We start from the raw sequence: 21,569 nt of genomic DNA, 5'->3' as shown, positions 1-21,569 counted from the left end.
ATTACTTTGCTTTCTTCGTTACCTCACGATGCCGGCTCAGCCACTTGCACAGTGCCAGCGGTCGAAGCAGCCGTCACCCACGGGCACAGAGACTATGGTCAACTCCGAGTACAAGATCGTCGAGAAGATGGCGACGGGCTCCTTCGGCGTCATCTTCAAAGTACGCAGAGTTACAGACCACCAGGTCTTCGTCATGAAGCGCATTCCGCTGCTCGGCTTGACGGCGCCGCAGCGCCGCGACGCTGCGCAGGAGATCATCCTCATGCGCGACCTGCATCACCCGTGTGTGGTGTCGCAACGGGATGCCTTTCTATACAACGAGCACGACCTGTGCCTTGTCATGGACTATTACGACGGTGGCGACATGGACACCCACATGGCCGCACAGCGCGATCTGGACATGTACTTTGAGCTCGATCAGGTCATGCTGTGGTTCGTGCAGCTGGTGCTTGGAGCGCAGTACCTGCACGCCCACAACGTCGTCCACCGTGATATCAAGACACACAACGTGTTTGTGCGGTCCAAGGACATGTCCGTAGTGCTCGGCGACTTTGGCATCTCCGAGCGTCTCGGCGTGGACCTGGCCAATCACACGTGGGTCGCGGGAGCAACGATGAGCGGTCCTCACGGCAGCGACGGCTCGTCCCTCACATCCGTGCCAGCGATGGTGACCGCGACTGCTGCTGGCTCGCCGTCACCGGCGCGGGTGAACCGCGTTGACGACGCGATGCGGTCGCTCTCGATCTCTGGCGGTCTCCGTCCGTCCACGCCCGGGGGAGCAGGGGCTGGGGCGCCAGTCCTGTCCCCGCTGCTTCACCAACAGATGGCATGGTCCTCGGGCCAATGGGGCGCGGAGTCGCACATCTGCTCCCCGAACTCGAGCCCGTACCAGCCGCTGTCGCACATGCGACAGACAAGCGCGAGCAGCAACGCGGCCTCATCGTGTTCGCTGCAGAGGCTGCTGAACGGCGGTGTGGAGGCAGCCATGAAGGGCACGCCGCTGTACATGGCGCCAGAGGTGCTCCAGGGCGGGGCGGCCAGCCCCAAGTCAGATGTGTGGTCGCTGGGCTGCGTTCTCTACGAGCTGCTTGCCCTCCGTCACCCCTTCGAGTCGCGCGACCTTGCGCCGTTGGTGATGCGTGTCTTGCGAGGGCAGCGCGAGCCGCTCCCCACGCACTACCCTCGTCCGATCGCCGACTTGATCAGCAGCATGCTCTGCCTCGACGCCAGTCAGCGCCCCTCGTGCGAGGAGGTGCTGACGGTGCCGTGCGTGCGTGCCTACGTAGACCTGTGGCGCAGTCTGCGCACCCCTCTCGACGTCCCCGCCTCACCTGGCGAGTCTGCACTGACGCGACAGCTGCAAGCGTGGCAGGCGAACATCGCAGCGTGGAACGCACGCCACCCTGACGACCCGCGCAGCAAGTCGGTGCATTACACCGAGCTGAAGCGCCAGCTGCTAAGCCCCGCCTGCGCGCCTGCCGAGGAGCGCGAGAAGGTGGAGCGGCGAGCGGTCGAGGCAGCGCGCACGGCTCTTGCAGCGCAGCCATCTGCGCTGGCTTGCAGCATCTCTTCGGTCGGCATCAGCGGCGCCAGTCAAGGCGGCGGTGGCGTCCAGGACGGCACCTTCTTCTTCGGAGCCACTGGCGGATGTCTCGCCGGCGCGGCTGGCCGCCGCAGCAGCGAGCTGCCCAGCATAACCTCCGCCAGGGAGGGTATGCTGAACATGGGACCCTCGGACAGCATGCGTCCTTACATGGTCTACGACGCCGCACCAGAGATAGCCGCCACTGTTGCCGCCGAAGGGGTAGGACCGTCCTGCGCTGAATCTGCGGCAAGCAAGGCGCTGAGCGGCCGTCCTCCAAGGCCATCGCGCCGTCCGTCGGGGTCGCCCCCGCCGCATCCGGTCCAAGGTGAAGACTTGGCTGTCACCGGACACAACATTGGCAAGGGTGGCGCTCGCGTCGGTTCGCTGCCGCAAGCGGCTGCTGCGGCTCGTAGCGAGGACTCCCCGATGATGAGCGCTGCGGCGAGGAAACGCCGGTGCCAGCAGGCACGGCAGCGCGAGCCCGCCGCTCCTCAGCAGAAGGGTGAGGCGTCGCGTCACGACGACACAGCTGAGCCGGAGCGTAAGCCGTTGACTGGAGCGGTGTCGCCGGCGATCAATAGCGCTGCTGAGGCCCCATCGGCCACACCACCGGTGCTGTCGTCGCACTTTTCGCTGAAACCGGGCCTCCCGACATCGCCGCCGCTGATGCACAAGCGTACCGCCACTCGATGCGGCTCCGTTGATGAGGATGCGCTGTTCTTTCAAACCTACGAGAACGTCGCCGACATGCGCTTCGCCTCCCTCGACGAGATCGCCCAGAGTGTCGTAGACCTGCGCCAGCGCGTGCAGCAGCGCATGCAGCACCAGCGCCTGCTTACGGACATAGAGGCTCTACACGAGCGGCACGGCTCTGCCCTCCTCCGCAGCATGCCGCACGTCTTAAACGTGCTCGAGGCGGCCGCGGCAGTTGATGACGGCGCCGAGGGGCCCTCTGGCAGGTCCGGTGGTGGCCAGTTTACCATGTCGCCCGAGCAGGTGTACGCGCGCATGGTGCGGCAGATCGATGAGCAACGCAGCGGGCATGAGCAGCACCAGCGCGACCCCGACAATGCGGAGAAGGTGGTCGGCATCCTGCACTTGAGGCAGCTGCCGGTGGGTCGTCCCATACCGCCGCGCATCCGACAGCTGCGTGAGTCCGCCGCACTGGCGCAGGTGGCGGCGAGCGAAGAGGCACGCCGGCGTTCACGACTCCTTCCGAGAGAGTCGAAGGACAGGTCGTCATCCACCACCAAACGCGGCGTCTCCGTCTCTGCGGCGGTGTCGATACAGTTTGCGGACCCAGCTGCTCCTCTGATGGCATCCTCGACAGGTGGCGGTCGGTCGTCTTCACTGACTACCGTAATGGAACTGCGCCGGTGGCGCCCCTACCTCGAGCGCCGCAACCGCCTCTCCGCTGCGCTCACCCGCATCTTCGACGCCACCACGCTGCGCGCAGTGTACTCATACTACCGCACCTGCGCGCTGCTGCAGCGGGACGCCGCGGTAGTGCGCCGACTCGTGCCGGACCGGCAGCAGTGGTCGGCGCTGCCGTCGATTGAGGAGCTGGCGGTGCTCGACCGACGGCTGGAGGTGATGTTTGAGGGTCGACCGAGTTGGGATGGGAGGCAAGGTGCATGACCTGCTTGTGTGGCTGCCTCTCTGCCAGAGAGAAAGAGAGCCGGCGCGGCAGCTGTGCGCTGCCCGTGCGTCTCGGGCTTCTCCGTCCCCCCTCCTTCCCTTCCTCCTTTCTTCCCCTACATGTGCTTGCACACGCACACTCCTTTCACGAAGAACGAGCGCACAGACGCACCACTGCCGCCTGCATCCGGTGAAACACCTCGCAGCAGCTCCTTCCCGGCATCCCCTCTTCTCTGACCTTCTCTCAACACGTAAACGCGCGTCCGTCTGTGCGTGCGCGCTGTGATGGCGGCAGCCCTGCTGCTCCACCGTCCTCACGTCCCGCGTCTCTCTCACTGTGTGTCCCCTCCCCTCTTCCTGGGACACATGCATTGCCGTGTACTGGCGTCTTCTCCCCGCCACGTTTCTCTCACCGGACGCGGAGGGCGGCCGAAGAGCAACGAACTGTCACAGACACGCGCACATCTATGGGATCTTCGCGTAGACTGGCATGCCGGCACTCCGTCGGGATCGGCACAGCTTCACCATTCTCCGTGAATGGTAGCGGCAGCGTGCTGTCGCCGTGCCACCCGAGTGGTCACAGCACACCCACCGCCGCTCCACCGGCCCCGGCCAGGGTCTTCACCGTGGCGGTGTCTGAGGTGCCCGGCGAACAGCTGCAGTCGAGCGGCACGGCGCCCTCCGCCACTGGCCCCGTCGCGAGCCCGCTGGATCTGGCGGGTGGCACAGCGACCAAGACCTGCCTGTCGGTGCTGCTGCCGACTTGGATGGGAGGGGGTCAGAAAGGGTTGCCGTGGACACTCCTCAGCACCTCCGGAGCTGCGCGCACCTTGGTGAGTCAGTGCGGCCGGGGCTGACAGCATCGAGTGCTGAGACACGGCGGGATGGTGGCAGCGCGTTATCTGCAGCAGCGGGAGGTACGGTGGATGGCCTGTTGGGCGGCAGTGCATAGGTTGGTGGCATCCCCGCCTCGTTTGGTGAGGTCCGCTCGAGGAAGCCCTCGTCGCTGATGGCGGGTAGTCAGCCGTTGCAGATCGGATGACGAGTGGCGATGACCTCCCTGCAGCTGAGCGGCTGCGCCGCACAGGATGGGCCATGGAGGCAGCTCCAGCGGGTATCTCTCCTCCGCGGTTCACTGGTCGCAGGCTCGATCCGCGCCTCCAGCAGAGGATGCCGAGGCAGGCGGCAGCGCTGCAACGACCTCAGCACTGCCTGTACCGTTGCTGGAGGCGCGGCTCGAGAACTGCTGGCTGCTTCTGTATGCACATGGTTTTGCGGTAGTGGTCACGCTCTCGGTGGGGCCCGCGACAGTCGCGCTGCGGACAGCCCTGCTGACGGTGCGAGAAGGGGGCCTATGACGAGATGATGCTGCCGATAGCGGATGCCATGCACAGCGTTGTTGACCCAACTACAGTCACGCCAGCCGGCACAACTGTGCTGCTGCCGGTGAGGGGGGTGATAGCGAGGAGGTGCCAGCCTGTCCAGCAGGCCAAGGAGGTGGCGTGTGCGTGTGGATGTCGCCGTTATCCGCACGAGCACGGACACCGCACCTCTTGACCTTGCCGTCACGTGTCCTCCTGCGCTGCTGCCGGAGGTGAGCGGTTTTGATGTAGTCGAGCGGTGGTGTGCCTGAAGTATACGCTGAGCGAGGCGGGGTTGTGCATTATGGCAGTCGAGATCTGTATGCAAGGGATCGGCACGGAGGTTGGCGCCCTGCAGCCGCTGTTCAGCTGAGACGTGTTTGCCTCCCTGCCAGACGCAGCTAAGCTGCGCGCTTCCCTTCACCGATGCCCTGCACGACATGCGACGTGCGCCACCCTCGGCAACGCAACAGTGGCGCTGTAGAGGGTGGCCGCAGCATGGCAGCCGCGTCTGGCATGCTCTGTCGCAGCACCACACGCATCTTCCCCGGCTGGTCGCGCGCTTCGTGGCTGCCGATCCGACCAGCGGAGGCGATTTCAACGAGCGGGTGCAGGGGTACCGCTGACGCAGCGTCTGAAGCAGGCGCACGGCAGGACGACTGCCAGCTCTGGGGGGGGGGCGGTGGCTGCGGCAGCGCAGTTCCGGCCGGCAGAGCATCCCCCTCTGCGGCAAGGGGAGTTCGAAAACGTGTAACACCGCCGACGTCGGCGACCCCCATCCCCGTTCCCACAGTCGGCTACGCTGAGTGCTCCCCACTCGCGGCCCAAGCGAGGTGCAGAAGGGCGACGCTCTAGTGGGCGCTGCAGCGTCTCCGTCAACGCTGCTCACGCTGGATGGCACGCACGACGTGCCGCGGCGGAGCTCATTCCTGTGTGCACCGGAGAGGCTGCGGCGATACCTTGCCAGCCTCAAGATTTGATGTGCGTACTTCGCCACGCGTCGGGAGCGGAACGTGCCGCCTTCACGCGTATTACGTGACCCGGCTCCTTGTTGGACACTGTGCCGCCGCTGCCCCACCACCGCGACCTCCGTTGACCGTGGCCGCCTGCCCAGAGAGATTTGCCTCAGCTTTTACCTCCGTCGCGGCCGCTGAGCGCAGAGGGCCTCCGGCGGCGGCAGCGGCACCCTCACCGGTCGAGCGGCTCACTGTGCGAGATGCGGAGGGATGCTGGGTGTTATCACCATCAAGCTGGCACATGTCGTTTTCCACGTCTTGGGCAGCGAGACGGCATCATCCGGTCGACGCCTGCAGAGGACTTGGACGGCGCGTTAGCGGGTTGCCGACCGCGCAGCACGTTGCACCCCAGCTGCGATGCCGAGGACGACCTCAGAGGAAGGGAGGCGTGGTGTTTCCCTTCCTACGCAGAATCGTGCCTTCTAGTGCCGCGGGGCCAAGAGCGGAGAGCTTGCCATGGGGTCCAGCGGCGCACGCACCTGTGCAGCCGTCGACGAAGACGTCAATGGGTGCGCCACCGGAGAGTCACCCCTTTCTCCCAAGCAGCTGCGGAGGACGGTGATACGGCGCCGTTGCAGCGCCGCATGCGTCGTGGGGAGGGGAGGGGGGTGGCTGCACCCCTGCGTGGTGGTACGTTGTCGCCTTCTTCCTGGGCTAGGCGCGGCGCCCTCTGCAGGTGTGGAATATCAGCGGAGGTGGTCACAGCGTCGCCCTAGGGCCGAACTCCGTCATCGACTGGTACGGGAGGAGCAGTGGACGCTCCTCGCGTCGCCAACCCGCGCTGCGTGCCTTGTGGACGAGTTTCGGGACGCTCGACGGCGCCAGCGTGGGGGGGGTCTCGCCTCCGTCGACGTTCACGTGTGACGCAAGACGTTGGTAGCCTTCTGCAAGGCGGTGGTGCTGTACAACGAGACAGCGTGATGGGGTGGGCGCCTGTGGACTGGATGATATGCAGATGCGGATGCCGTGTCCGGCGTGCTCATCGCTCTTGTCGCCCTCTTTCTCTCTTTAGTCTCAGCGACCCTGTGCTGCGCGTGCTCTCCTCGACGTGGCGAAGACGGCGCGCATGCCACGTCCGCATCACCGCCGCTCCTTCTCCGCCACTGTCACGGCGATCCGTCGAGACAGAGGGAGGGGTGGGGTGCCGGCAGCTGCTGCCCCGTCTCTTCTCGAGTGTGTACCAGCGGCGCTCCTGCGCACGCATGGCTGAGGAATGTCGTGTACGGTAACTCGAGGCTCTCTCTATATCTCTACATTCTCTGCACGTGCTCTGCACCGCTGGCCCCAGCCTCTTTCTTTCTCTTCCGCGACGTGTTCCCTCCGCGCTTCCGTTTCGACGTGTGTTGGCATGCTCGACGACGACGACAACGTCACCTCGCTGTGCCCGCAGCTCTTTGCGTCCGTGCCCCGCTGAAGTGGAACGTGTACACCTCCCCCACCCCGGCCTCGCCTCTCACAAGACACGCACGTGCGAGGTTGCACACCCATCTGTGTCCCACGCACGCTGCACGGCAGTTCTCCACGTCACACATGTCGCGTCTGAATCCCCTCCTCCATCGAGGAGGCAACAGACAGACACGCACCTGGCTGCGTGGGTGCCGCCATGGAACCGACCTTCCACCTTCAGCTTCAGGAGCGCCTCCTCCCCCCCCCCCCCGGTGTCGCCACTACCCGCACTCGGGCTCATCGACTTTTCTCTCCGTGGGCGGTGCTGCGTTGCGCATCGACCGTGGCTGCTTCCATCGGTGCCCTGCCCGTCTCTCTCTGTCTCTGTCTACGTATGCGTGTGTGTTCGCAGTTGCTTCGTGCGGTGACGTGTATTGCATGGTGAAGGCGTGCCGTGAGCAGTGAGGGCTGGTGGCTAACTCTCCCGCCTTCCCCAGCCCGCAGGCGAGTGCGCGCCACTCCCGGCGGCGGAGGGGGCGGGCGGGGGGGGGGAACGTTCCGCTGCTTACGGGCGTTTTGCTTGTGCGCGAGTCTCTGAGCACAGCAGTTGCGGCGTGATCGGGAGGGGCGGCGGCTTCCATTGCGTCCCGTGCAGGCGCGCAATCCCCCGTTCCGGCTGTTAGTGCTCCCTCTCGTTTACGCTCTCTCTGAGAAGGCCTCCTTCCCGTGATGGCATGGTCCCCTTCTCTTTCTCTCTCGTTGCTTCCGCTGTTCGTGCCCTCCGAGCAAGTCTCCTTGCCCACCCGGGGACCCCACCCTCCTTTCCACGTCTCTCCACCCCCGTGAGACCGGCAGGCTGCGGAGCGTCGGCTGGCTCAGCGCTCCCGTCAGTGCACGCCAGCACAGGCGTAGGCGCGCATTGATGCTCTTGTACGCTAAGCGACGCGCTTCCATGCCTGCCGGTGTGGCCCCTCGGTGTGTCGGCGGCCCAACCGCCCACACACACGCACACAAACCGCCCCCAGAGGTCGGATCGACTGAGCCGACTGTGCTGACCCGCTCAACGGCCTCGGCGTCTCCCCCCCCTCTCTTCTACCTTCCTTTCCACTACATATGCTTTCCGGTGATACCCGCCACCACCGCGGCGCTGCCGTAGCCGCCGGCACCGCTCGTGCTTGCTTTCACTGGCCTTGTCGACATCGGTACTTCACTGTGTGTGTGTGTGTGTGTGTCTGCGTGCGTTCTTAGTCCTCCGTCCTTGATCCCTTTCACTGCTGCCGCTCTCTCTCTCTCTCTTCCCTTGCATCTTCGCCGCCTGCGTGCACCCCCACCCCCCACCCCGCGCGCGCTTGCGTGGCTGCCGGTGGTGTTGACCCTCCATCTATCCCCACACCCGCTCGGCAGAATAGTGCGTCTCCATCCTGACTTCCTATACCAGTCGAACGCACTGTCGGCGAGATGGGCATGGAGCACTACACCAAGGTCAAGGACCTCGGTGGCACCAACGGTGCCTTCCTCGCGCGTGACCGGCAGCAGCCGCACCGGCTTGTCGTCATCAAGCGGCTGGCGGATGGCACTCAAGGAATCGAGGAGCTCAACGCGTCGCTGCGGCTGCGGCACCCGCACATTGTTCGCTTCCTCGAGTCCTTTATATATAACGGCAGCCTGTTCGTTGTGATGTCGTACGAGTCCGGTGGCGACCTCGACGGGCTCTTCCACTACCTTACGCAAAGTCACAGAACGCCGACGACGCACACGCTGCTGCTGTGGTTTGTGCAGCTGCTGGAGGCTCTTGTGTACTGCCACGATCATCACGTCATCCACCGCGACATCAAGCCGAGCAACATCCTCGTCTCGGAGGACACGAAGGTGCTGTACCTAGGCGACTTCGGCTCTGCCAAGACCCTCAGCACCTCCAACGTCACCTCCACGTTTGTTGGATCGCCGATGTGGATCTCGCCGGAGGTGCTGCTGGGCACTAGCTACAGCTACGCCACCGACGTGTGGTCGATGGGCTGTGTTTTCTACGAGATGGCAGCGCTGTGCAAGCCGTTCTCGGCCCCGAGCTTCGCGCACCTGGTGCAGCAGATTACGTGGGGTCACATCACACCTCTCCCGGCACACGTAGCGCAGGAGGTGAGGTCGATCATTCACTCCATGCTCGTGCTCGACCCCGCGCAGCGCATGACTGCCAAGGCGGCACTGGAGGTGGCGCGAGGCGCCCTTGTCCGCGCTGAGGAGCTCCGCCAAGCGTCGCCGTCTCCACTGCGCCCTGCAGGTATGCCGTCTAAGTCCTCCGCGACGTCCTTGCCACCCCGACTGACGTCGCCGTCAGAGGTGGTTGCGCACCAGCCGCGGCAGACCCCACCGCCGCCGTCGCCACCGCCGTCGCAACCCTACTCGTCGTGCCCGTCTGCCGGCACCACACCACCTCGAAAGAGGGGCCTCACGCAGACGGCGGCCCCGCCGGTGCCGACCCCATCGGATTCGACGCCGCCGCCCTCCAGCACCGTAAGCGACCCACTGTTGGCTGTCGCGTCGGAGGCGAAGGCCGGCGAGGATCCGACTCCACACGGATCCCCTCCTAGTGCAGCCGCACCCGAATCCACGTCGCAAGCGGCCGTAGTGAAGCAACGCCCCGGCGCGTCGTCGCCTACGTCGCCCTTGGTAGAACCGACAACTTCCCCCACGCCGCAGCCGCCTGCGGGGGGGGCTCCCGCGTCAAGGCAGTCGCCGGCGGTGCTTGTGGTAGCGGCCGCACCGCCAGCCCCCGCAGCGCAGAAGCAAGCAGCAGTGCAAGACAAGGGGGCGCTGGTGGCGTCACCGGTGGTGGATGCGCAACTCCGCGCGCCGCAGCAGATGGTGCTGCAGATCTCCACCACGGGTTTCAGCAAGCCGGCGCAGCGCAGGAAGGCGGTTGCACAGCGCAAGAACGTGGCGGCGCACAAGGCAGGCCCGCTGTCACTGCGGCAGCGAGTGCCGAGCGTCCTGGGACCGACCTCACCACCAACAGAGGCACCCAAGTTTGTGCGGCAGCTCAGCACAGACTCGCTGTCCACCCGGCGTGCTGCGGAGCTGTTCGCACCCTCGCGTGGAAGTAGCGGGTCGACGAAGGTAGTGGTGAAGGCGGTGCCGCCGGCGCACGTGGCGAAGCGCGCCTTGGCCGTCGCGGGCAACCGCGAGAACCCACCGCGTGTGCCGAGGGAGTCGCCGACGCGGGAGTCACGGGCGCTCCACAAAGCACAGCTGAAGCCGGCGCTGAAGCTGCCTCCCAAGCCTGCCGCCCCGGCCTCCGACGCTGCACCGGCAGACCAGTGGTTTGATCAGCGGATGCGTGACCTGTGCGCCATGGAGAACTACCTCCACCAGCACCGCGTGAATGATGACAAGGTACTGAAGACGTACGATGCACGACGACACAAGGAGGAGCAGCAGTGCGAGTCGGCGACCTCAGAGGCACGTGCAGCAGGGAAGACCTCGGCGGCGCGCCGCCGCAGCCCTGCGACGAAGTTCGCGAGTCCGGCACAGCCGCCCGGTGTGCTTGTCATGACGCCACCGCGCCATCGCCACCTGTCAGACGGCATCCCCACTCCACCTGCGCTGTCCGCTGCGCAGCAGCAGCAGCAGCGTCAACAGCGGCCTGGCGCGGCCTCACCCTTCGTGAGACAAGCGTCGTATGTTCGTCAGGTATCGAACCCTGCCTGCCGCTCCGAATCGAGGCAGAGCAGTCTTTCATCCACGTTCAACGGCCGCCAGGCGAGCAACGCCCGGGCGCGGACGCGCGTGTCGCTGGAGGAGCAGCTGAGGAATGAGGAGGGGCGCGTGATCGCGCGCGAGAAGCGTGAGGCGGAGCGGCAGCGGATGAAGGAGCTCATCAGCGCACAGCGCGCCGCGGCAAAGCAGCGAAAACGGAAGGCCAGGAAGGACGATGCCGTCGACGTCCAGATCGTCTTGCCCGACCGCCTGCACTACACCCCCGACTCCGTCGTGCCGGCGGACTAGGCGAGATAGGAGAGGGCCCGGAGTGGGCACAGACATCTGCTCCAGGCCGCCCTCTTGTGAGAGTTGCTCCTGTGGCGAAGATGCGCAAGCCGCAGTTATGTATCATACCACTCTTGCGCGTGGGTGCTCGTGTCGTTTTCTCTTCGTTGACTCCACATACTCTCCTCCTCCGCTGATGGCGTCCGGCGGGGAGGGGGCACACACCCCTCCGCGCGTGGCATCTCCGGGTCCGGTGTGTCCACTCGGTCTGGGTGGACGCCGAGCACCCCCCTCTCCCCGCTCCCGTTCCGGCCGAATGCAGAGCCGCTTCTGGTGGTGCGCGTGTCCAGCGCCGACGACGTGGGCGGGCGAGAGCGGGCCATCGCTGCGGATGTCGGCGGGCGGGTCCTGGGCGGCGTGGCGTCGGGGCGAGCTCTGCGGCAGTGAACGCGTTTGCGGTGCTCATCGGATGGGCAAAAAGTGTCCGCGTGGCTCGAGCGCATGCCACACCCGGCCCTCGCGCCGCCTGCTGGTGTGGGGCGCCTGAGAGACGCCCTCTCCCCCCCCCTTCCCGGAGAGGAGAGGTGGATGCACCAGCGGTGGCGACGTGCCTGATGGGGGAGCGGCTGAGAGGCGCCCTGCTAGGCGCGGGGTGGGTAGAGCGGCGTTTGAGGGCAGGGGCCGTCCTCGGGTGACTGGGTCGGCGCACCGCTGTAGCGCGTGTCTACCGGTGCTTCGCACCACGCGGATGGGGCCCGTGACAGGGTCGGGGGGGGGGTGGAGCGGCGTTGGACCTCGCGTTGTGCGGCAGCGAAATGATGCACGCTGATAACAACAGAGAACATGTCTTCCCCCTCTCTTCCTCGAGAAAGCGACAAGTCATCTTCGAGCACCGAGATCGGAAACGGGGCGCGCTCAACGCCGACTGCGCGTTGGGACGCTTCACGCAGCACTCCTTCCCGTTCCGCCACACGCCGTGCAGCGCGCCGATGCGAAGGGCGTCGCGGTAAATGACCCGCCGCTGGCTCATTGCACCGCGGGCGCCTGGGCGCGTGTCTTCTATGAAGCCGTCGGCTTGGGTCGCGGCCATGCGCCTGCCGCCGCGGGTTTACTCGCCTCCGCACTTTTCGTCTCTCCCCCGTCGTTTCGCCGCCGCGCGCCCGTTTCGCCAGTCCCCTTTTACGGCGAGGGCCACCCCCCCTTCCCCACCCGGCCACGAACGGTGGGCCCCCGGCACCGGCGCGCCAGGCTTCCCCCCTGCCCCACCCCGCAGGGTGGGCCTGGCGGGCCCGCCACGGCGCCGGTCCCGGGGGAGGGCGCCCGGCCCCCAGCCGCGCGCAGGGAATGAAAAGGGCAGCGGCCTCGCCACACCGCCAGCCGCACGCACGAACGCGGGCCAAACACGCACCCGCCAACGCACATGCCCAGCATACGTCCCCCAGCCCCGAGCGTGTCTGTGCGCGTGCGGTGGTGAAGGGGGTGGCTGCTTGCAAAACATGCTCATCGGCGTGCTCCCATTTCTCGGCCATACAACGTCAGGGCCAACACCGCCCTACCCACCCTGCGCCTCGTACAGCGCCTCACAGCCGCTCCCCCATCAGGCACGTCGCCACCGCTGGTGCATCCACCTCCCCTCTCCGGGAAGGGGGGGGAGAGGGCGTCTCTCAGGCGCCCCACACCAGCAGGCGGTGCGAGGGCCGGGTGTGGCATGCGCTCGAGCCACGCGGACACTTTTTGCCCATCCGATGAGCACCGCAAACGCGTTCACTGCCGCAGAGCTCGCCCCGACGCCACGCCGCCCAGGACCCGCCCGCCGACATCCGCAGCGATGGCCCGCTCTCGCCCGCCCACGTCGTAGGCGCTGGACACGCGCACCACCAGAAGCGGCTCCGCATTCGGCCGGAACGGGAGCGGGGAGAGGGGGCTGCTCGGCGTCCACCCAGACCGAGTGGACACACCGGACCCGGAGATGCCACGCGCGGAGGGGTGTGTGCAAACCATGAGAGAGACAACAACAAAAACCGCGAAAGGAGAAGCAAGACGCACGCACGCATGCACATGCAGACAGACACACGGGGACCCAAGTGCGTGCAGACATGCATGAGCACGTCTCACTGCCCACGTCACGTGCCGCGCCATGAAACGGCCCTCTGGCCTGTGCGCACGCCTGCACACCCGCATGAGTGCCTCTACCGACGGCTTGCCTACATTGCATGCGAGACGGAGGCTTTGATGGAGAGGTGGCATAGGGCTTACAAGCTGAACAGGGAGGGAGGCACCCCATCAAGTCCGGCGAGCCACTGCAAGGGGGCAAGCGCCAACACTCGCGGAAGACGCTGAACCTGACAGCCCCAGTGGATCTCGTCAAGACCCAGCAGCCAGAGGGGTGGGGTGCCAGCCTTGCACTCGGAGACTGCTGACCAATGATGATGCATATAGATCAAGACAACGGTGAGAAGACCACTGAGTGTGTGCACGTAGCGTGCTCCAGGTCATGACAATGTCAGTGGTGCTTGCGGAGCGCCGTCGTGTGATGGCTGGACGTGGGCGACAGAGATGGTACACAGGGCGCTGTCAGACGGAGGCAGCATGGAATTTTGAGACAGGCAGGGTGCGAGAGAGAGAGTGGGATAGGCAGGTGCACCGGGCACGCCGGACGCAAGATTGGAGAAGAGGTGTGTCTGTGTGTGTGTGTGTGTGTGTGGCGTACAAGGCGTGGCGGGGAACAGGAGAGAAGCAGGGCTACCACGACGTGCGGTTCTCAGACCCACTTACAGGACCCCTCACACTTAGTTGGCTCTTCGGTGTTGCGATGAATAGTCAGTGCGCGTGCCGTGGGATGGACAAGCGAGCCTCGACAGTTCATGGGATAGAAAGGGGTTGGCAGAGAGATTCAGCTGTTCGTGCGCAGCAACGCATATACAGACACAGGGAGAGTTATTAACATTGGACAGCAGCCTGCTCCCCCTCCGAACTCTCGACATCGATTGCCCCTCGATGCACTTGACGATGCTGTTCGGCAGCGCTTCCAGCCGCGCACCAGCGCGAGCCGCACACTCCTCGACGAGGCTGTCTCGTGGCACGTCCTTCACGTAGCCGCTGTCCGTGGCGTGGGTCAAGTACGCCGCTAGCACCAGCGCCCGTTGTGTGTATCAGGTTCTGTGCGTGTACGAGCACCGTCGGAAAGTTTCCAAAGAGTTCGCACCACCGCCCGGGTGGTGGCAGTGGAGGGCTGCACCTCTGCGACGGTTTAGTGACGCGACTTGATGCGGCACACGACGTGCTACTCGCCGCCGCCGCCGCTGAGGCGCTATCGCCGTGTCGGGTGAGGTCCGTTTCGGTGCAATGCAATCCACAGCTCCTGCGTCACCGCCGACTCTTTGTGCGCCGCCGACCACGCCACGCGTCTCTTCGGTGTCTCCATTACGTCCAGCACGGAGCTCACCGCCGTGCAGGAGGTTGCTAGGGGCCGCAAGACGGTGTAGCTTCCTGCGTCGGCGTCGCAGTCCATCACCATTGCGGGTGCGGCGGCTGGGCTTGCGTGTCTACAGATGCGGCTGGGGATGCTCAGCGGGGTTGCTCCCTTGCCGGACAGAACCGGCGTCCACGCATTGACACTGCTGTTCTACCCGCTGCTCGCCCACGGGCAGCGGGCGCTGTTGCCCGTCACAGGCGTACCGGCGGAGACCGTCGCACTTCGCGGGGTGGCGGCCTCCGCGTCGATGCGGAAGGCGCTCAGGAAAAGTACGCCCTGCATCTCCGGGAGGGGAAACGGGCCGCGCACCATTGACGTGATGGACGGCGCCCTCGCTCGGCACAAACAGCGGGCACTTCTCCGCTCCAGGTCCGAGAAGCACCGCCACGATCGTCGTCACGCAGAAGGGCGGCGACTGGCATCGCTGGTGCACCTTCTCCGCCATGCGCTGCTCGTGTCGCAGGGAGAAGCACCACCTGTGAGAGAGGCAGCGGTACGTAGTGCCACGGTTGGAAGGACATGCCCGCCAGCGCGTCTCCACCGCCACCGGGATGGCGCCTGGTGTCTTCCTCTCATCGTGCGTTGCCGGTGGCGCGGTGGCTGCCGCAGTTGCTGAGGTTCGGCTGACACGCGCTGCTGGCGAGTGGTGCACGTACGCGTGGGTCAGATGTCGTGCGGCGCGCTTACAGAAGTACATGTGCCTGTACGCACGTGGGCACTCTGCGCCGCTGCAGCTGCACACACACACATACATACACGCACGAGAGCCCCGCTGGCCAAGGGCCGAGAGGTGTTAGGTGCACAGCAGAGAAGGGGGAGGAGTGGAGGGGCGCGCTATGCCAGCCTACGCGCCCGAGGCACACACGGCCACCCACCCACAGAATGACCGATGCGGATATGACGTCAGTAGGTGCGCTTCGCCTTGCCAGCCTGTAGGTCGAAGCGATCTGCCTTTAGCAGAGCCAGCAGAAGCGGCGTCAGCCGCACCAACGTGGGCACTGCTGCTGGGCCACTCTTGCCGTTCACAGAGGAAGACGTCGCCGCACTGATGTGTGTGTGGCGGCTGCTGCCGACGGGCGTCGCGCGCGGCGTGCTGATCGGCGAGACACCCATTCGAACACCCCACGTGGAGACCGAGCTCGTCAGAGACGCGCTCCTTCGCTGGCTGGCACCGCTTTCACTGCAGCTGCCGCCGTCGAGAGGCGCAGAGACAGCGCTTGGCTGTGGCAGCGACGACCACGACGGCGGGGACACCACCAATGTCCGTAGGGTGAAGCGCGCGCACATGCCGTAGACGATACTAGACAGCATGAGCTTCAGAAGCGCGAGGATCAGCACGAGCAAGACGCACACCAGAGGCGCTTGCCACAGGAGGTAACCCGCCACTCGCTCGCAGCTCCACAGCAGCAGCGCCGCATACGCGATGGCGTCGAAGCCGTTCCGCTTGACGTTCTTGGGGGCAAAGCCGAAAGCAGGCGTGAGCAGCTCGGCCGCTTCTTCCATGCGCGTTGCGACGCCACTGCCGGACCCGCTCGCCACTACCTCCAGCGACGGCAGCCGCCACAGCACTGTTTCACAGCTCAAGTCCAGCAACGCCAGCTGCGAGTAGGCCCGGAACATGGAAGGCGGAATGCCGTTGAAGCGAAAGACGAAGAGATGCTTGACGAAGTCGATGGCCACCTCGACGCAGAGGATGACGAAGACGTCTGCGACGGCGAAGTCGGTGAAGCGCTCGTGCATGTGGTGCAGCAGCATCACAAGGAAGAAGACGACGTACTGCATGCGCTCCAGCGCGTCCAGGGCGCATACGCTCTGCAGCGACTCCGGCGTGTTCTTCTTGAGCACGACGCTCTTCAGCTCCGTGAAGTTGTTGCCGACCAGCAGCGCCAGCAACGAGTTGCCCTCCGCGTTTATCGCAACGTTCAACGTGACGACGTGCAGCAGGAGAGAGAGGGAATGGCAAGAGGTGCTGATGCAGGCGGCGATCGCGCTGCCGGCAAGGAGCCACCGCGATGGAGGCGTGTGCTGTCGGGCGTTGGCGTATCCGGCGTCGTCGCGACCTGCACACGCACCCCCGAAAGCAGCCCTGTTCATCGGTGTGTCTCCCGCAGCTGGCTTTGTCTGGCAGCGGTGGGCGCAGCGGTAGGCGTACTCATCGTCGACGGCGGCGTAGAGCACCTCGAGCGAGTCCTGCGAGAAGGATGAAAGGATCTTGTCCGCCACATCGAGGATGCTGAAGATCATGACGACCTTGATGAACGACGTGCGTCGCACGGCGTGGTAGAGGTAGGAGTACAGCTGCGTCGTCGCTAGGTCCGCAACCCAGTAGCTACCCAGTGTTATGGTGAGAACAAGCAGTGTAATAATGTCCCGTAGTTCGCACCGTCGCCACTGTGTGAGCACCTTCAGCGGCAGCAGCAGCAGCCCGACGAGATGGTCGAAGAGGCCCAGGCCAGTGATGGCAAAGTAAAACTCCATGTCGAGAAACATATCTGGGATGCGCTGGAAGTGTTTGCGGACAGTGGCGTATCCGTGGTCGCGGTGCCGCCTCCCAGCGGCAGGCGGGGAAGCGCTAGGAGCCGCGCTGCCCCCACTGCGATGCGGTTCACCCGCGGCGCTGGCAGACATCGCCATGAAGGCCTCGTACGCCTGCTTCTGATCTCGGTGCTGCGACTGATGGTGCCGCTGCTCGGCGGTGGCACCGTACAGCAACTCCAGCGTCTGCTGCCGCAGAACACCCCAGTCCCACGTCATGCTTAGCCCTCGATGTGTGGTTAGGTCTGTGCAGATGAGTTGTGGTGGTGGTGGTGGTGGTCGCCCCGCACTTCTCCGCGTGTGTGTCTCTCCGCGTCTTGCTGGCTTGGTGTGTCGAGGGCGAAGGAAAGTCGGGCTGTGCGCCTGCTTTCTGAAGCAGCGACGGGTCCGGGCACGCACACAGGAGGCGCGCGTGTGCACACCTTACGACTCATAGAATCACAAGAAGGAGCGGGATGGAGGTTTAAGCGCATGCGCGTGGTGCCACGCTACCAAGGTATCACTTCCCACTCGGGGACGGCGGCCGAAGGCGTGCATTGTCGGCTCGCAGGAAAAAAAAAAAAACAGCCACACAAGTGAGACTGAGGCGCACGACAGCCGGCGCAGTGAAGGATAGGGGGAGGGAGGGGGGAGGAGGAGGACCGGCTCAGCGGCTCCGTCGACTTCACGCAGGGCGAAGGAAGCGGTCGGTGAGAGCGTCACGGGTTTCACAAGAAGATGGCGAAGGAGGGGGAGGGGAGGGCGACTAAGACGCACTGTGCAAGTCTCATCGTCTCGCCCTTCACTCACATGCGCAGGTAGACAGGCAGGCAGAGGCACACACGCGTTGTGAGGCTCATGCGCGAATCGCTTCGGGTGTGCCGAGGGTACACGCAGCACGCGACTCACTAATATCACGGAGTCAGGAGGAGGAGGAGGAGGAGAGATGCGAAGGCGCAACAGCTCCAGGCGCGTGCTGCCATGAGAGAAGGCACACCACGTGAGGTGCCCGACATTGCCGCCGCCATCGGCGCCACCGCCTCTTCCCTCCCTATCCAGCCAAACAACGTCGGCGTGCAGTCACGGGCCGCTACGCTGTCTTCGCCACCGAGTCGGCCGCCTCCGCAGCGGATGACGCAGATGCACTTGACTGCTGCTGCTGAAGTCGGCGGGCGAGGGCCTCTCGTGCGATGACGCGGTGCCTTTCCGCCTCCTCTGCGGTTGTACCGGGCAGTAGCGCCGTGGTCGTCGTTGTCGCGGTGTTTGAGCTGCCAGGAAAGGGGTTGCCCACGGCGGTGCGGGAGAACAACGGCGTGGGCAGCGCTGCCGCCCCACCATCGACTCCTCCCTCAGGTGGAAGTAGAAAGTGCAGTGGCGACGCGTGCAGACGCCTCTGCACGCGACCGCACACCCAGCGCGCGCCCTCCCTGAGCGGGCCCGGATACATGAAGGCTTCTAAGGCGAAGGCGCTGTTCGCAGCTCCGGTGACGCGGCGTTCGTATAGCCAGCTCACAAGCAAGGCAATGGACGCCACCATAACCTGCCAACCTGCACAGTGCTCATTATAACCCTCAGCACTGCGACCCACCACCAGCGAGACCACATCACAGCCGAAGGCGGCCCAGACAATGGCGAGTGGGACTCGTTGGAGCGTCAGCTGACCGCAGCGCAGTCGCGGACCGACCAACGCCGACACCCCCCGCACGCGGCACAGAGAGAATCCAACCACCTCCGCCACCGGCCACACGCCAGTGTAACCGTACGGCTGGTTGTGGCTGTTGTCGCCGCCCCCAACAACAAGCCGTAGCGGATCGAAAATGACGAGGTCTGTGAGGAGCACCAGAACGCCTGTCGCCACGGTGGTGAAGAGCAGGAAGGTGGCGTACTCGCTGCTGCCTGTGGCTGCCTCAGCAGACGCCCCGGCGAGGACAACAGCGGTGTTCACGGCGACACGCCAGGGCTGCCGCGTCGTCATCGCAAGCGGGTACGTGATGAACCGCCACGGAAACAGCTCATAGAGGGCGCTATGCATGCACGTCAAATCGTTGGAAGAGCTCAGCAGCAGCACGAGGCACATGAACACCAATAGGCCCGCGGTCACCGGCGCCTTCTGCGCTGCACGCGCCACCTGTGAAGAGAGCAGCATTGGGGGTGGCACACAGACGCACTCAAACACGGGAGGAGGGCGGGGGTCTCTAAGAGAGCACCACGAAGGGCTCTGGAACGAAGAAAGGGATGTGAAGCGTATGCGTGTGGGGCTGCATTCATCGGCAGCGCGCTCTCTCGCTGACATGCAAGCGTGCGCGTGCGTATATGCGTCAAGGAAACGCAGGACAGGGTGGTAGGGGCGGACGAGGGCTGGACGGTGCAAGATGAGCGGGAGTTGACTGATGGAGGGGATGGGGGCTGCTGGGGTCGTGTTGACGTTGAGAGATGGATGGGGCAGTGACAGCGAAGGCGGCAACATATGCCGCCGCGCCGTTCTCCTCTCCTCTCCTCTCCCAGCCACCCTCTTCGGAGAAGAAGATGGGGGTGGCTGGGGAGGCGGCAGCTTCGACGTCGCACTGGGCGGTGGCATAAAGAGACAACGTCAAGTTCTGTGAAGAGATCAACACAGCACAAAGACAAGTGGCGAAATAGCGACAGAGTCGTCATCTGCAGGCGTGGTGCGCACCGCTGGGGAGGAGAGGGGAGGGGGAGGGCAAGACTGCCAGCAGAGAGAGAGAGAGAGCGCGAGTCCTCAAGGCGGCGGGAAGTCAGGCGACACGACCCAGCCAGACCCGATCACAGCCATTGCCTCAGGCGGCGACGGTTCCGCATCACCGTGAGAGGCGTCACAGCCCTTCTTCCACCCTTCTTTGAGCTCCAAGAGAGGCATGTATGCCACGAGCGCCTGCCCCGGCGTAACGGCGCGAAGAGGGGCATCGAAGTGTACGCGAGCACGCCGAACGCGCACCTCCGCATCCGCGCTGAGCTCTTCGTCCGCCGCTTCCCACTCCACTGTCGCTGGTTGCAGCGCTTCGTGATGCCGCGTGCAGCAATGGCACCGCAGTCCATACATGCCACGCTCATGGTTGACCACAGCGCGCTGATGCAGCATAGGCAGCGGCAGCCACCAGTGCAGTGACGCGACCGTGGCTTGAGAGGTGTACAGCAGCGCGTTGTTCCACTGGGCAACCACCCGCACCTCTGCCAGCAGACGCACAGGCACGGCTTTGTTGTCACTCAGAGCCGACAACGGCAGAGGCGCTAGCACCTTGTCAGCAACGTAGTAGGCCGCCTCACGCACTCGCCCGTCAACAGTGCGGCGACAGAGACGCACACGCTGGCCGAGAGTAAAGGCGTAGGCCGGCAGGAGGCCCGGGTAGTCTACCCGGAGGGCACCACACATGGGACCACGATATAGACGGCACGCGCTGGACTGTAATGACGCGCCGGCGAAGTGCTCAGTTGTGTCTCCAGGCACGAGCAGCTCTTCCCCCGTCACCGCGTCGCAGAACACCGTGCGGGTCGATGGCCCGGAAGGCGGTGGCGGTGGCGGGAGGTACTCGTTCAAGAAGAGAGGGAAGCGCGAGCTACACGATGTATTGCCGGCGCACGTGGCAGCGGAGGGCGGTCCGACGAAGCAGATACCCGTGCTCGTCTTCTTTCGGGAGATGTGCGCCACCGTACGCTGCGGCTCCCCATTGGAGCTCGCCACCGCCGCTGTGCTACCGCTCTGCCCGAAGCTGTGCCTCGCCAGTGCACGCACATCCGCCTTGCAGGTGAAGAGGTGCCCGAGAGGGAAAATCGCCGTGGCCAGGGCAGATGGCGGCACCCGGGATAGAAAGACGGTCTGATCGTTGAGGTCCCGTCCCGCAGAGCACGGCCGCACGAGCAGCACCGGTCGTCTCTTCGCATCATCACCACCGTGGACACCGTGCGGAAGGTCCCACGTGCGTGCGTAGTGACCGGTGGCGAGGAGCGTTTCACTGAACACCGACCCTGTGCGACGCAGCGCACGCGTCAAGGCGCCGAATTTGATCTTACTGTTGCACAGCACGTCCACGTTGAGCGTGTGCCCTGCGGCGTAGGCGGCCAGCATGCGCTCGAAGCACTGCTCAACGTACTCGCTGGAGAGGTCGTACCACGGCAGAGGCGTGCCGTCGCGCGGAAGGAGGTCTAGCGTTCTTGCCACCTGCTGCGCATCGTCGTAGTCGACCTGGGCTCGCACACACCATCCAGAGGCCGCGCTGTCATCGTGCCAGTTGCGCATGAAAAAGGGGGTGTGCTGCACAGGAGCAGCATCGTAGCTTGCAGCGGTAATGCTCGGTTCGCCTGCGGTGACCAGCTTGCCGAGCAGCTCGTGGAGCGGTACATGTGCGTCAACCGCCGCTCGTAGTGCGAGCAGTGGCGGAGGTGGAGCGCGTGGACCGCCAAAGCAGCGAAGCGCGGCGACGTCTAGTGTGGTGTGAACACAGCGTTGCAGCACGAGGGCGGTGACGGCGCTGTCGACACCGCCGGAGAGGCCGATGGCGATGCGCAGCTGCGAGCGCGTCGTGGCCACACTCATCCAAAGCTTGTATGCGCTTCTCGTGGGCAGCCCGAGGAGTAGGGCCGTAGCAGATGTGGGA

General features: G+C 65.1%; 5 protein-coding genes across 5 annotated transcripts; 2 read left to right on the top strand and 3 right to left on the bottom strand.

The window, feature by feature from the left end:
• Positions 1-28: 28 nt before the first annotated feature.
• On the top strand, positions 29-3,223 carry LMJF_07_0170 (putative protein kinase; the record flags this gene model as incomplete). Its single annotated transcript, XM_001680869.1, has 1 exon — positions 29-3,223. One exon carries the CDS (start codon positions 29-31, stop codon positions 3,221-3,223), a length of 3,195 nt encoding a protein of 1,064 aa, XP_001680921.1.
• A 5,221-nt stretch (positions 3,224-8,444) lies between these two features.
• On the top strand, positions 8,445-10,988 carry LMJF_07_0160 (putative protein kinase; the record flags this gene model as incomplete). The annotated part of the gene is made up of 1 exon (XM_001680868.1): positions 8,445-10,988. One exon carries the CDS (start codon positions 8,445-8,447, stop codon positions 10,986-10,988), a length of 2,544 nt encoding a protein of 847 aa, XP_001680920.1.
• A 4,357-nt stretch (positions 10,989-15,345) lies between these two features.
• LMJF_07_0150 (conserved hypothetical protein) lies at positions 15,346-17,196 on the bottom strand (the record flags this gene model as incomplete). The annotated part of the gene is made up of 1 exon (XM_001680867.1): positions 15,346-17,196. One exon carries the CDS (start codon positions 17,194-17,196, stop codon positions 15,346-15,348), a length of 1,851 nt encoding a protein of 616 aa, XP_001680919.1.
• An 850-nt stretch (positions 17,197-18,046) lies between these two features.
• On the bottom strand, positions 18,047-19,102 carry LMJF_07_0140 (conserved hypothetical protein; the record flags this gene model as incomplete). Its single annotated transcript, XM_001680866.1, has 1 exon — positions 18,047-19,102. One exon carries the CDS (start codon positions 19,100-19,102, stop codon positions 18,047-18,049), a length of 1,056 nt encoding a protein of 351 aa, XP_001680918.1.
• A 594-nt stretch (positions 19,103-19,696) lies between these two features.
• On the bottom strand, positions 19,697-21,508 carry LMJF_07_0130 (putative tRNA-methyl transferase; the record flags this gene model as incomplete). The annotated part of the gene is made up of 1 exon (XM_001680865.1): positions 19,697-21,508. One exon carries the CDS (start codon positions 21,506-21,508, stop codon positions 19,697-19,699), a length of 1,812 nt encoding a protein of 603 aa, XP_001680917.1.
• Positions 21,509-21,569: the final 61 nt, after the last annotated feature.

The sequence above is a fragment of the Leishmania major genome, chromosome 7 (genome assembly GCF_000002725.2).
Source record: "Leishmania major strain Friedlin complete genome, chromosome 7".
NCBI classification, from domain to species: Eukaryota; Euglenozoa; class Kinetoplastea; order Trypanosomatida; family Trypanosomatidae; genus Leishmania; species Leishmania major.
This window is presented reverse-complemented; position numbering and strand designations above follow the sequence as displayed.